Here is a 15,542-nt window from a genome sequence, read left to right on the forward strand (position 1 = left end):
TCAGAATGCGCTGCCTCATTAAGTAAAGAAATCCTCATCCCTGGAGAAGTCCCTGAGAAGTTGGATTACCATCTGTCAAGAGGGTTGTGGAAGTGATTTGTTTATCCTAGGGCCTAGAAGTCCTCTAAAATTCCTTCTGACTAAGATTCTGAGATCTCTCACTATAAAACTATATGATGTGTACTACTCAAAAAATTATTGCTTCTGCTACCTCCAACAAAACCATTGCATACCTAGCTTGCTGGCTTTAAAAAGTAAATATAAAATATATGTTAAGAGTTTTATGTTCTTTGGAAGAAAAAAAAATAGTAAAAACACATATTGCAAAAGAAAAAAACTGTTACAAGACCATGAAAGGAATTACATAGAAATGATTATACAGTACCTTAGAAATGTGACTTGAACTACTCATGGAATGCCTCAAAGTCTTCTCATTCTGCAAGAAAAAAAGGCAGATATTAGGGGGACCTTATTGTGGTAATACAAGAAACAAGAATAGGGGGGCAGAGCGAAGATGACGGAGTGAAAGCAGTGACTTGCTTGAGCTCTCCCCCAAACCCCTCCAAATACCTGTAAAAAAAAAATGGCTCTAAACAAATTCTAAAGCAGCAGAACCCACAAAAAGACAGAGTGAAACAAATTTCCAGCCCGAGACAACCTGGATGGTTGATTGCAAAAGTATATCGCGCCGGGTGGGGAGAGAAGCGCAGGGCAGGCCTCAGAGGACTGAACTGCGGGCAGCTGTGGCGGTTTCCAGACTTCTCAACCCACGAACGCCAAAGACAACTTAGAAGGTCAGTAGGAAAGGTCTGTGACCACGCTGAGAGGGAAGTTAGATCCCAGTCGCAAGTCCTGAGTGCCCTGGGACAGTGGCTGCTTCCTAAGCTTCGGTCCCACAAACTGAGAGGGAATAGAGGGGCTGATCAGAGCTGGATTGCAGGGATCTCTCTGCTGGTGCAAGATTCTCTTGCTTTGCCCGTGTTTGGATCTGGGTCATAGTTCTAGGTGGTAGTACTGGAGCGAGGAGGAATGCTGGCGTGGTGGAGCTTGCAGGGGTGGTAGAGAGGAAATCCTCCTCACAGTTCCAAGACAGAAAAGAGTGCGTGGGGTCATTCATAGGCCAGGAAAGGAGTAAACACCTCACCCTTTAACATAGCACCATAAAAGAACTGAAAATTTACAAGTCCCTAGAAGTATCTCTGAAAACAGCTGTACAAACCCCTGAAGCTTGGGACAGTACATTCTCCACACTGGAAGCAGACTCTTACCTTAACAAAGAGTTTAAAACTCAAGTAATTGGTTGGGATCATGAGCAAGCAGTGCAAAAAGAGTCAGACTATATTATCTTACTTTGGTGACAAAGAAGATCAAAACATACAACCAGAAGAAGACAACAAAGTCAAAGCTCCTACATCCAAAACTTCCAAGAAAAATATGAATCAGTCCCAGGTCTTGTTAGAACTCAAAAGAGATTTTGAAAAGCAAGAAAAACAGAGGAAAAACTGGGAAGAGAAATGAGAGGAATGCAAGAAAATCATGAAAAACAAATCAACAGCTTGCTAAAGGAGACCCAAAAAAATACTGAAGAAAATAACACCTTCAAAAATAGCCTAACCCAAATGGCAAAAGAGGTCCAAAAAGCCAATGAGGAGAAAAATGCCTTAAAAAGCAAAACTGGCCAAATGGACAAGAAAGTCCAAAAGATTACTGAAGAAAATACTTCCTTAAAAATTAGAATAGAGCAATGGGAAGCTAGTGACTTTATGAGAAATCAAGACACTACAAAACAATACTAAAAGAATGAAAAATTAGAAAACAATGTGAAATATCTCATTGGAAAAACAAATGACCTGGAAAACAGATCCAGGAGAGAGAATTTAAAAATTATTGGACTATCTGAAAGCCATGATCAAAAAAAGAGCCTAGACATCATCTTTCAAGAAATTATCCAGGAAAACTGCCCTGATATTTTAGAACCAGAGGGCAAAATAGAAATTGAAAGAATTCACTGATCTCCTCCTGAAAGAGATCCCCAAAGGAAAACTAGGAATGTTGGAGCCAAATTCCAGAATTCCCAGGTCAAGGAGAAGATATTGCAAGCAGCCAGAAGGAAACAATTCAAGTATTGTGGAAACACAATCAGGATAACACAAGATTTAGCAGCTTCTACATTAAGGGACTACAGGGCATGGAATATAATATTCCAGAGGGCAAAGGAGATAGGATTACAACCAAGAATCACCTATCCAGCAAAACTGAGTATAATCCTTCAGGTGAAAAAAATGGTTATTCAGTGAAATAGAGGACTTTTAAGCATTCTTGATGAAAAGACCAGAACTGAATGGAAAATTTGACTTTCAGATGCAAGACTCAAGTGGAACATGAAGAGGTAAACAGGAAAGAGAAATCATAAGAGACTTATTAAGGTTGAACTGTTTACATTCCTGCATGGAAAGATGATATTTATAACTCACGAGACCTTTGTCAGTATCAAGGTAGTTGGAAGGAAAAAATTACATGTATGTATATATACATATAGATAGATAGATAGAGGGCACAGGGTGAGTTGAAGATGAAAGGGTCATTTCTGTAGAATAAAATTAAGGGGTGAGAGAGGATTATACTAGAAGGAGAGAGGGAGATGTAGAATAGGGGAAGTTATCCCACAAAAAAAAAAAAACAGAAAAGAAAAGGCTCTTACAGTGGAGGGGAAACAGGGGAAGGTGAGAGGGAATGAGTAAATCTTATTCTCATAGGATTTGGCTTAAGGAGGGAATAACATACACACTCAATTGAGTATGGAAAACTGTCTTACCCTACAGGAAAATAGAGAGGGGAAGGGGACAAGAGAGCAGGGTGATGATAGACAGGAGGGCAGATTGGGAAAGGGGGTAATTAGAAACAAATCCTTCTGAGGAGGGACAGGGTCAAAAGAAAGAATAGAATAAATGGGGGGGGCAGGATAGGATTAAGGGAAATAGAGTTAGTTTTCACAACATGTCTACCATGGAAGTGTTTTGCATAACTGCACATGTATAGCTTGCCTTTTCAATGAGGGTGGGTGGGGAGGGAGGAAGGGAGAAAATATGGAACCCAAAGTTTTAAAAACAATGTTTAACAAAAATGTTTTCACATGCAACTGGGAAGTAAGAAATATAGGAAATGGGGTACAGAAATCTATCCTGCCCCACAGGAAAATAGAAAGGGAAGGGGATAAGAGAAGGTGGGGAGAGATAGAAGTGAGTGCAGACTAGGGGGAGGGGTATTCAGAATGCATGCTATCTTGGGATGGGGAGAGGGGCGAGATGGGGTGAAAATCTGGAGCTCAAAATCTTGTGGAAGTAAATGTTGAAAACTAAAAATAAATAAATTTATTAAAAAATTTAAAAAGAAACAAGCATAGACTTATAAAATATGTTTTAAAAGTTATTTATGCAACCATTTATTACCTCACTCTCACAGCCTACCTCCAAATGAACAATTAAAAAAAAAACCTTCATAATAAACATTTATAGTCCTGCAAAACAAATTATCACATTAACCATGTCCAAAACTATATACACCTCATTCTGCACTTTAAATCCATCATCTCTCTGACCGGAGGTGGATAGTATGTTTTACTTTTAGTCCTCTGGGCTTCTGATTTATCATTGCATTGATCAGAATTCTAAAGTCTTCCAAAGTTCATTGAATCATTTTGAGAAAAATGTACCAAAATATTTTTGTATTCATTCCACAATCATTCACTGATTACCTACCTGCTATGTTGAAAAGTACAGAGCTAGCATAGTTTGGGGGATACAAAGATTTAACTCAAAGGCTAAGAAGCTTCTATTGTGCCCATGGCACTGTCTTAAGGGCCAAGTAGAGAGAAAAATGACATGGTCAAGACCAAGGGTGGGGAATCTGCGGCCTCAAGGTCACATGTGGCCCTCTAGATCCTCAAGTGTGCCCTTTTGATTGAATCCAAACTTCACAGAACAAACCCCCTTAATAAACGGATTTGTTCTGTAAAACTGGGACTCAGTCAAAAGGCTGTACCCAAGGACCTAGAAGACCACATGTGGCCTTGAGGCCACAGGTTCCCCATTTCTGGTCGATATCATCACTAAGCTTACAATTCAGTGAGGAAATACAACATATATAAAAATACTCAGAATGCATTTAAATACTTAGAGGTATAAAAAAGTATTGTATGAAATCAGTTAAAGTTTATTTCCAATATGTGAACTGAAGGTGAATCAGAAAATGCTTCCAAGGATTCAGAGTTGGAAAGATTTTACAGAGGTCTAGTCTAATCTTTCAGCCCTACCATTTTACAGATGAGGAAACTGAAAGTCAGAGAGAATGAGTGAAAATATAAAAGTTTTGAAGCACAGAGCAAGAGAGATGAGGTAACCCACAACACATAGCTTTAATTTTCCCCAGTAAGCAGAAGGGTGTTGAGGGAGGACTAGCACCTCTGATGTGAGGGCTGCTCATCTACCTTGGGTGTCTACCTTCACCCAACTCTCACCTGTGGTTCCAAGAAGCTGTAGCATATGCAGTGGTCATACCCTGGTAAACAAACCAGACCGAGGATATTCAAAAGTCTTCAAACCTGTTGATGAGCTGCTAGGTTTATGGATATCTATCTCAAGCACGTGAAGACTTTCCCTGGAGAAATAGGTGGATGAGAACAATTTGTTCCAGTGGCCATGAAGCTGGCTGAAGTAGGCACTCTGGAGTGCTTAGAGCTTGGTCAGAAATCAAAGATGCCAAGGTTATCCATAGGATTCTGGGTCATCGCCAGTCATCTTGACTTTTGTCCTGCCACTAGACTTCAATGATTCAGGAAGAGATCAAGCGTGAGGCTGACAACTTTGTGCAACTCTGTCTCACTTATATCCAATTCATGCACAGGTCAGAATGTCACTCTGTGATGTCATTGGTCCTCTTCAAAAACAAAGGACAAACAACAACAAATAGGAGGACATCTACTTCAAAGCAGGGGATGGCATCGCAGGCTTAAGGGGACCGGACTTCTCAAACAATCCTTTGAGGATCAAGGAAAAGAAACGGCTCACTGGACACCAGTGAGGTACTGAGACTAGATAAAATTAATTTTAGAAAATGCAGCAATGGCCTTCAGAAACATAGAAGTGGAGCAGCAGCCACAGCATGGCATCTGGCCCAGGGTGGAAGGGGGGTATGAGGGGTGACTGAGGACTGACAAGGTATAAATAGTAACTCTAGGACAATGGAACAAGGAATTCAAAGGTAGACTACAATATATGGTTGAATTGATTAACACTGCACGAGGGAAGAAAAGTAAGGCTGGAGCAAGAGTGACAGATTCAAAGAAGAAGGGGCAGATGAATTAGAAGACAGAAACAATAAAGAAAAGGTTTAAGAGAAGTAAGGGAGAGGAAGAGATAGAAAGGAGAGGCGGTAGAAAAACCCCCTTCCCTCCCCTCCCTTTTTTTTTTTTTTAACTAGGGAACCTGGATTCAAATCCTCCATCTGTCACTATATTGGCGACTGTGGGCAAGCCACTTAAATTCTTTAGCTCTGGCAAATGAGGGGGCTAGAACTGACAGCATCTGCGGTGCTTTCAAGCTCAAAATCTATGAAGCTATAAGATCATGGTCAGAGAGGGGAATTTAAGAATTCAAGAATGTGCATATGGTCAAGTTTTGGTGAGACTTAAGGTATGATCACCTCAATGGCTTGTTGAAGTACAGCACAGAGACTTAGCACAGAGCTAGTACTTAGTAAACATTTGCTGATTTGAAAAGGAATAGTGGGCATTTACATAGAGCTTTAAAGCTTACAAAGCACTTTTCAAACACATTTGACCCTCACAACAGCCCTGGGAGGGGTCATTAATGACCCCATTTTACAGATATGGAAAGTGAGTGACACAGAGGAGTGCCATGACTGTGTTCCCAGCTCATAAGTGTCTAAGAAGGCTGGTGTTCCTGACTCCCAAGTCCTATGCTCTGTCCACTGAAGAGGCTGATGAAAAGGACAAGATGTTGGCAAATGCTTGGAATGTTGACATTACCAAGTATAATGTCAGAGGTTAGAGTGGCAAGAGAATGAATAGAGTCAGGAACTAAACTCCTTGAGAAAAGAGAGAATGTGACTTAAAGATTGCTGATGACAGCAACAAGTATCTGGAATAGATAATGCCAAATGCTAGAAAGAGCTTTAAAGGACAAGAAAGCTGTGAAGAGATGGAGGCAGAAGAACAAAAAACATGCAGCCAACTCCGCTGAGTCCAGTAAGGCAGGGTGCAAGAGCAGAGGAGCAACCATCCCTGCAGATAGCAGCCAGGAATGAAGTCTTCTGAACAAAACCATGTAAGGAAACGGAGATTAAAGAAAGGAGAGCCACAGAAAAAGAGAAGAGACTAGAGAGGAAAGAAAGACTGGGAAAGTATGCTGTTACAGAAGGCAAAGTATGAAGGAGCACCAAGAAGGATGGAGGTGGTCAATTAGTGAGAAATACTATAGCTAGGTGAAGGTCAATGAGGATTGAGAAAAGAGATTCAGGCTCATCAGTGACTTCTGAAGGAACAGCTTCTATAGCAAGACAGAGATGGAAGCCACATTTCAGGGGTTTGAAGAACTTCTTATTTTGATGTACACAGATCACAACTAGAAGGCTGCAAAGCCATGGTAGTTTAAAACTTTTTTTTATACCTATGTCTAGCATAATAAATATTTGTTTTGTTGTTATACTGCGGTGCATCACTAAATGCTATTTACTGAGGGCTCTCACACACAAGGCACCAAGTCTTGCATTTTGCAAAGCACAGCACTATGCTTTCCCCTAGGACCATTAATAATCTATGTCTTAAGTCTTACATGTATAAAATGAAGGCAACATGGCCAAGTGACAATGTATAAAACTGTTCTGCACTAACATGGCCAAGTGACTTATCTTTGTTCTAGGTGTAGAGTGGTGGAGGGGAATGTATGAGGGAAGGGAGAGGGCTGAGGAATGTCTTCCCATTCTCCAAACTGTCAGAGAAATATAACGTTCCTTTAAAAGAAAAAAAAAAAACCTTTGAATGAAATCAAGGACAAAAATCTAAAGGAGAATAGAGGAATCTTGGCTATGTGTCAGGAAGCTGAAAGACAGAAGAATGTGACAAGTGAAAAAAGAGAATAATCCTTATAACTAAGCGAGAGATAGGATGTTCTTCCTGAAAAGGAAGAAAGTAAAACCTTTAAAAATTAGCTTCTCATTCTCCAAGGAATGATGCTGCTCATTTACAGGTACTCAGGTGAGGAGAAATCATTGAAGAGGAGTAAGAAGGAGAAAGGACAAGTAGTGGTCTTTAGTGACTGTGCATCTGTCAGCTTAATAACAAAAGAAAATCTGTTGTCTTTCCAGGATGTGACAGGGAAGCTACCAAGACTTATCCAACCAGACAACTACCACCCACTTCTGGTCATATGCACAAAAATGATATGACCGGAAGGAATCTAGAAAGCCCTACTAAAGATTATGAAGTACTGAGCACAGGAGGTGTTTTTTTCTTTGTTTAAATCACCACTGCCAAACAAAAGCATGGACTTCATAAGAGAAAGGTAGATTTGAAAAGTATTGCTGCTTAAGAAGATAGTATCTGAGAACAGAATCTGGACAGGGACAAAGTTTGCTTTAGACTTTGAACTAAAAAGGACCTCAGAGATCATCTGGTCCAAGCAGATAAGGAAACAGGCCCATAAAGGTTACTGCTTTGATGGATGACATGATCAAACTGGGACTTGAATCCAGAACTACTCAACTACTAGTACCGGGAGAATCAAAACAACTTTTAAAACGAAAGCTGGGAGGGGGGCAGCGCAGGGGAGAGAAAACTGTCCATGGGTATTTGGGTAATAGATCAAACTTCTTTCTAGCCATACCTCTACTATCTGGTACTTGTCAAGTTGATTTTCTGAACCCAAATGTAGGACTACATTTAACACTAGTAAACGTCATTTTATTCATAAGTTCTGCCAACATTCTAGCCTGTTAAATCATCTTTCTCCCTCCTGTCATATAATTTGTTTGGTATCTCTTTAAGTTTTATGTCATCCGCAGCTTTGACAAGCTTGACTTCTATGCCTTCATTCAAATTATTGATAAAAATGTTACATAGTACAAGGCCAACCACAGATACCTGGGCCTTGAGCCTCCTCCTGGAAGCTTCCTTAGGCATGAGGTCTGGCCATTCAACTTCTTAAACTACCTAAGATGTATGACTCACTTTGTCCACAAGAAGAGCAGGAGTGATGCTGTCAGGTGATCTGCTATGTATACAGGATTCTCTAATCCCAAGAGTCTAATAGTCCTGCCAAAAAGGAATCGTACTGAGTCTAGCACAACCTGTTCTGGAAGAAGGCCAGGCTCTTCATGATGCCCACTCCCTTTTCTAGAAGTTGGCTAACTGTGCCTTAAATAATAAATTCCAGACTTTTTTTGGTCAGGAATCAAGGTGGACTATCACTGGCCTGTTATTATTTGTAGACTCTCTGTTTTTAAAAGAATCAGGACTTTTGCCCTTCTGCCTGGGCTGTTGTATCTCTCCTCTTCTCCACGGTTTCTGCCACATCCTTCAGCACACTAGAACAACGTCTACCAAACCAATACAAGGTCATTGCCAAGGAGTCGGGAGAGGGGCACCAGCAGCTACAGAGAGCAGCAAAGGCCTCAGGAAGAGGACTGCACTTACAAGGAATAGCAAAGCCAGTTTTGCTGGACCAGAGAGTGCATCAAGAGCAATAATATACGAAAAAGCTGGAATGACAGATTGAAGCCAGGGATGAAAGGCTTTAAATAGTAATATGAAGACCCTCCAACCACTTCAATACCAACTTAGACATTATGACCGTCAGGGTCCCACAATATCTGATATAGGCACTTCGTTCTCCTTCAGACAACAAGGAAGAGCCCTGAATTACAAAGTACTACACTATTAACACATCATGTTATTATTTCTCAGACTCTTGGTACGGAAAACCTCATTACAATCCAACGTAGGAGGCTTTTCCCAGGGACACCAACAAAGGCAGAGAAGGCAAGTCCAACTGGTAACCAGACTCCTCACAATTGCAATAAGCCCTTGCCACAAAGGAGTCTCAACTCTTACTCTCCCTCCTTCCAACATACACATGGGACAAGAAGAAGAGTAAAATGGTACAGCACAAAGAAAACAACATTAAATGTATGTTTACCAAGTGCCACAGAAGCTAAGTTCTTTTAAGAGATGCTAGGCTGAGGCAGCTAAGTGGCACAGTGGATAGAGCACCGGCCCTGGAAGTCAGGAGGACCTGAGTTCAAATGTGACCTCAGACACATAACACTTACTAGCTGTGTGACTCTGGGCAAGTCACTTAACCCCAATTGCCTCACAAAAAAAAAAAAAGAGAGAGAGAGAGATGCTAGGCAAGCTGCAAAAAAGATACTAAATAGTTGCATAATAGTATTAGGAGATTTCAATATTCCTTTGCAATATCTGGATAAAGGGAGCGAAGGACTGAGGGAACAAGAATTTATTGAGTATCTACTATGTGTCAGGCCCTCTGCTGTGCTTTATCATTGAATCCTCACAACAATCCTCTGAGGTAGATGTTATTGTTAACTCCCTTTTACAGTTGAGGAAACTGAGGCAGACAAAGGTTAAGTTACTTGCTCAGTGCCATACAACTACTAAGTGTCTCAGGTCTTCCTGACTCCAGGCCCAATGCTCTATCCACTGTGCCACCTAGTTGGCTCCTTATCATCTTCAGCATCAAATATAAAATCCTCTAGTGTTTAATGCCCTTTATAACTTACTACCACCCCTACCCCTACCTTTCCATTCTTCTTACACCACGTACTCTTTGATCCAGTAATGGTGGCCTCCACGCTCTTCCTCAAACAAGACATTCATCTCTTGACTGGTCATTTTCACTCTCTGTCCCCCATGCCTGGAACACTCCCTCTTCTCCCCTTGCTCCCTGGCTTCCTTCAGGCCCCAGCTAAAATGCTACCTTCTATAGGAAACCTTTCCTGATCCCTCTTACTTCTAGTGTCTTCCGTCTTTTGATTGTTTCCTATTTATTCTGTCTACAACTTGCTTGTACATTTTGTCTGCTTGTCTCCTCCATTAAGCTGTGAGCTCCTGGAGGGCAGGGACTGTCTTCTGCCTTTCTTTGCCTCCCTAGCTCTTAGCTCAGGGCCTAACACATACAGGGACTTAACAAATACTGACTGCCTGACTTGGTGTTTATCTACTTTCAGGACCATCAGAAGATCATATTCTGGCTATGACAGAATCATTGAGTATAAGAGCTAGAAAGGACCTTCAAAACCATCTAGATCAACATCTTCACTTTAAGATATGTAGCTAAGTAACTTATCGAAGGTCACACATTTGTAAAAGCCAAGAGAAGGGACCAGGCTTTCTGATTACAAATACAGTGATGTTCTACCACACTGCTGGGACCTCCCCTTATGTGGGTATAAGGAGCTGTGAACAAATTGTTGGATAAACTAATCTGGACTGAGTGTAGACTTCTAAAAGAGATTATTAAATGATACAAATTTCTAGCAATTCTATGGTACTATCAGAAAATCTGATCAAATGCTAAGAGCACAAAGAAATCATAAAAAGATTACAAAGGCATATATAATAACAACAATAATTACTAGCATTTATATAGGGTGCGAAGCACTGGGCTAAGGAAGCACTTAGTAATTTGCCCAAGGTCCCAGAGCTAGTAAGTGGCTGAGACTGGATTTCAACTTGGGTCTTCATGACTTCACGACCAGAACTCTATCCACTGGGCCCAATAAACAAATAGCTGCCTAATAAACAAGTAATTTATAGAGTATAAAAATAAAATTAGTAATGAATGAAGAAAATAAGAACAGAAGATACAAATGGAAACTAAGTAACGGCATCAATCCTGAATAATGAATAGATCAAAGACTAAAACACAAAAACTACAAATAATGATGTTAAAGACACTGATAATAATGAAACAATACACCAAAATTTTCCAGATGCAACTAGAGTGCTCCTCAGTGGAAAAAATTATATCTCTGAAAAATAACAAAACAGAAAAAAAGGATTAATGAACTGAGTACCTAATTTAGAGAACTAGAAAATTAACAAATTAGATACTCTGGAAGAAGTACAAACGATTAACTTGTAAATTAAAGGAGAAATAGAAAAACTGAATAACAAAGATTAGAGAACTGATGAAACTAAAATCCTTTATAAAACACTAACAAAAATTAAGAAAAAGAGGAAAATCAAGTTATTAAAATGAAAAATGAACAAGGTACATTTACAACAGAGAAAATAAAAAGAATTATCAGAATTGTTTACTAAAGGAAATTATATGCCATCAAAACATAATTCAAAGGAAAACGAAGAATATCTATGGAAAAACTTGCTACATTTGACGAAAATCATAAATGAAAATTGCCCAAATCTATTAAAACTGGAAGGTACATTGAAAAATAAAAAGAATCCACTAATTCCTTCCTGAAAGAAACCCCAAAATGAAAACTCCCAGGACTGGCAGAGCCAAAATTCTGAGTTCTCATGTCAAAACAAACAAACAAACAAACAAAAAAGAGCAAGCATAGAAAGAAGTCCAAGTACCAAGAAACTACAGTCAATGCCACACAAGACCCGGAAGTTTTTAATATAAACAAGGAGATTGGAATGCAGTATTCAATAAAGCAAAAGACATGTCCACGACCAAGAATAATTTACCAAGCAAAGCTAAGTATAATCCTAAAGGGAGAAAATGGATCTAATGGAAGAGAATAACCAAGAATTCCTGATGAAGAGAGCTGTGCAAGAACTGAGAAACGAAAAATAAAGAACAAAATGGGAAGGAAAAGAAAAAAAAGAAGCATTTTTAAAGTGACAAGCATTATACTAAGTGCATCATACATTTTACCTCATTTGATCTTCACAACAACCCTGGGAGACAGGTGTTACTATTATTCTCACTTTACAGTAGAGGAAACTGAGGCAGTCAGGTAAAATGAGTTGCTCAGAATCACACAGATATTATCTGAGATTGGATTCAAGCTTCAGGCTCGGCTCTGCATGCACACAGTGCAACATATCCAGCATGTCAAAACTTGTCTGGCACATAGTGGGCACTTGAGAAACGCTTGTTGACTGACTCACCCAGCTGCTTAGAAAAAGAAAATTTATGTGTGCAGTTGGAAGGGGCTGTGAGATGATAAAGAGCTAATTATCTAATGGAGAGAGAAAAAACAAGTGTACCTTCAGAACCATAGTGTCTTTAAAAAGTACTGACAATGAAAAAAAATGCTCTAATGAGAAATACAAATTAAGGCAACTTGGAGGTTCCACTTAACCCCCATTAGATTGACAAAAGAGGAAAATGCCACGCTGGAGGAACTATGGGAAAATAGGCACATGGATACACTGTCAGTGGAATGGTGTACTGGTCCAGCCCTTCTGGAAAGCAATTTGGAAAGTCACTAAACTGAGCCAGCGATAGCACTACTGGGTCAGTACACTAAAAGACAGGAAAGAGGAAAAGGGTATATATGTAAAAAATACGTATGGCAGCTCGTTCTGGGGTGGCCAAAAAAACCGGAAGCTAAGGAGGTGTCTATCAATTGGGGAATGGCTGAACAAATGAGAGTACAAAATGGAATGGAACTGTGTCCTAAGAAATGATGAAGGGAATGCTTTCAAAGAAGCTCTGAATGACAGTGAGCAGAACCAAGAGAACAACGTATACTATAAAAACATTATAAAAATGAACACTTTAAAAGATTTTGAAAGACTTCAGAATGCTGATTAATGCAACAATCAAACAAGATGCCAAAGGACAGATGATGAAGAACACTACCCATCTCCAAACAAAAAGGTGATGAACAAAACATGCAGGACGGCAAACGCATTTCTGGACAGAGGCAAAGCAGAAATTAGCTTTGCTTGACCTAAGGACATTTTTCACAAGGGTTTTGTTTTTCTTTTTTATTGGGGGGAGGCGGGAAGGAAAGGGGAAGGAGGACTAAAGGAAGGGGACTTGGAGGGTGAGCTGATTCTGTTCTGAGGGTTTTAAAAGAAGAATGAGAAGGAAGTATTAAAAAAGAAACTATCATAGAAATGAGGAAGAAGGGGGTGGAAATTGCTATTTCTCATAATTGGGATGAATGAGAAGAAGAATATACAAAAACATGGAGGAAGGACTGGGGCAAATTGGAAGTACATGAACCTCACTCATCTGAAACAGACAAAGGAAAGGTTGAATACACACAATTTTGTGTAAAAATACATGAAACTCAACAGGAAAATCAGCAGAGATAGGGAGGAATGATGGAGGTTAAAACTGGGGAGGAGATGGTCACAATCAAAACAAACTTCCTGATCTTGAAGGAAGTATTAAAAAATGTGAGAAAAGAAAATAACTAGGAAGTGTTGCTGATCAATGGGTGAATGGCTGAATAAATTGTGATAAGTGGATGTAATTATATTAATGCACTGCGAGAAATGATGAAAGATATATTTTCTAAAAATCCTGGGTAGTATAAACTGATAAAGTCAAATAAGCAGACAGGAGAACAATTTATACAAGCACAAGTTTATGAAGAAAAATATATTTGTAACACTTAACTACTCTGATCATGCAACGACCTGTTAGTGATAGACTCAAGAGGCAGAAAGAGAAACATCTGAAGACATATAGAATCTGTGGATTAATTTTGTTTGACTATGCTTATTTGTTAACTGTTTTGGGTTGTTTTTTTTTAAAGATGATATAAGGTATCTCATAGCCAAATGAATTTGAAAGAGACACTGAAGAGAAAAACTATCTGAATGCTCTGATTTTTTTTAAAAAAGGGAAAAAAAAAGCCTGGACATCCTATTTCAAAAATTATAAAAGAAAACTGCCCAAATCTCTTAGAACCAGAGAACAAAGTGAAAACGGAAAGAATCCTGTAGTTATCTCCTGAAAGAGACCCCAAATGAAAACTCCAGAAACTTTATAGCCAAAATCCTGTATTTCCAGGTTGAAGAAAAAATATCACAAGCAGTGATAAAGAAAGAATTCAAGTGCCGAGGAACTACTGTCAGGAATCATACATCATTTAGCAGCCACCACCCTGAAGGAATATACCAGAAGGCAAAAAGATATGCAATCAAGATTAATTACTCAGTAAAAATGAGTATGATACTATATAAGGGAGGGGGAGAAAGGGAGAGGAAAAGGGAGAGGAGAGAAGAACCTGAGAATGAGAATTGATGCCACCAAGTCCAATGAGATGTTGCCAGTTTAAGATCTGAAGGACAGCATGGAATTCACATACCCCAGATACTCAAGAGTCCTAGATCCACAGAACCCTCTCTGGGAATAATTTGCCTCAGTCACTGTCACTGATTACCCATATGCATTATCTAGCTCTTCCTTAATTCTGATTCTGACAATTTGTTCTGATTCATGATCCCACTTGCTTTTACTCACTTTTGTTCATTTAGTGCTGACTTCTGGCCTAAGTATATTCTGAACTACAATGCTCATCCAGCCCTCTGGTACTCTCTGTCTTCCACAGAAAGCTTTTTCTGAACCATACTGCTAAAGTCGTCCCTCTGAGATTACCTTCAATTTGCCTTGTATATGTATCTTGTATACATATACAAGGTTGTCTTCTCCATTAGAAAATGAGCTCCTTGGGGAAGCTAGGTGGCATAGTGGATAGAGCACTGGGCCCTGGAGTCAGGAGGACCTGAGTTCAAATCTGGCCTCAGACAAATAACACTCACTAGCTGTGTGATGCTGCGCAAGTCACTTAACCCCAGTTGCCTCACCAGAAAAAAAAAAAAAAAGAGTTCCTTGAGGGTAGGGGCTGTTTTTGCCTTTCTTTGTATAGCCAGAGCTTAGCACAGTACCTCAAAGACAATAAGCGCTTAATAAATATCACTGACTGATCCTTAAGTTTTTTGGTATGTAAATGGTATTTTCAGTGTCTGGTCTTGTACCTTAGCTATTATCATATAACTCTAAGGAAGTCCATCAGCAAGCCGTTGAGCTCAAGTGCTTCTGTCCTCTGTTGGCCTAAGGAAATTTTATTTTTATTTATTTATTTATTTTTTAGTTTTCAACATTCACTTTAACAAGATTTTGAGTTCCAAATTTTTTCTCCATACTTCCCTTCCATTCCCCTCCCCAAGACGGCAAGCAATCTGATATAGGTTATACATGTGCAATCATGGAAACATATTTCCACACTAGTCATTTTGTGAAAGAAGAAACAGAACAAAAGGGAAAAGCCACAAAAAATAAAAAAAAATTTTAAAAAAAGGAAAATAATATGCTTTGACCTGCATTCAGACTTCATAGTTCTTTCTCTGGATGTGCATCACATTTTCTGTCATGAGTCTTTTGAAATTGTCTTGGGTCATTGCATTGCTGAGAAGAACTAAGTCTATCAAAGTTGATCATCGCACAGTGTTACCATTACTGTGTACAATGTTCTCCTGGTTCTGCTCAATTCACTGAGCATCAGTTCATGCAAGTCTT

At 39.4% G+C, this 15,542-nt stretch overlaps 1 protein-coding gene across 5 annotated transcripts in view; it reads right to left on the reverse strand.

Moving 5' to 3' along the window:
* The window catches only part of MARCH8 (membrane associated ring-CH-type finger 8), a 119,246-nt gene that overhangs the window by 33,809 nt on the left and 69,895 nt on the right, over positions 1-15,542 (reverse strand). For all 5 annotated transcript variants that reach the window (XR_003567726.1, XM_027846333.1, XM_027846329.1 and 2 more), the window contains one exon: positions 386-436. Coding sequence is in view for 4 of the 5 variants with exons in the window: in XM_027846333.1 (XP_027702134.1) it covers positions 386-436 (51 nt within the window). In the remaining variant the exon portion in view is untranslated. The remainder of the gene's footprint in view (positions 1-385; positions 437-15,542) is intronic.

This window comes from Vombatus ursinus, unplaced genomic scaffold, assembly GCF_900497805.2.
Source record: "Vombatus ursinus unplaced genomic scaffold, bare-nosed wombat genome assembly UNPS02015129.1, whole genome shotgun sequence".
In the NCBI taxonomy this organism is placed as follows: domain Eukaryota; kingdom Metazoa; phylum Chordata; class Mammalia; order Diprotodontia; family Vombatidae; genus Vombatus; species Vombatus ursinus.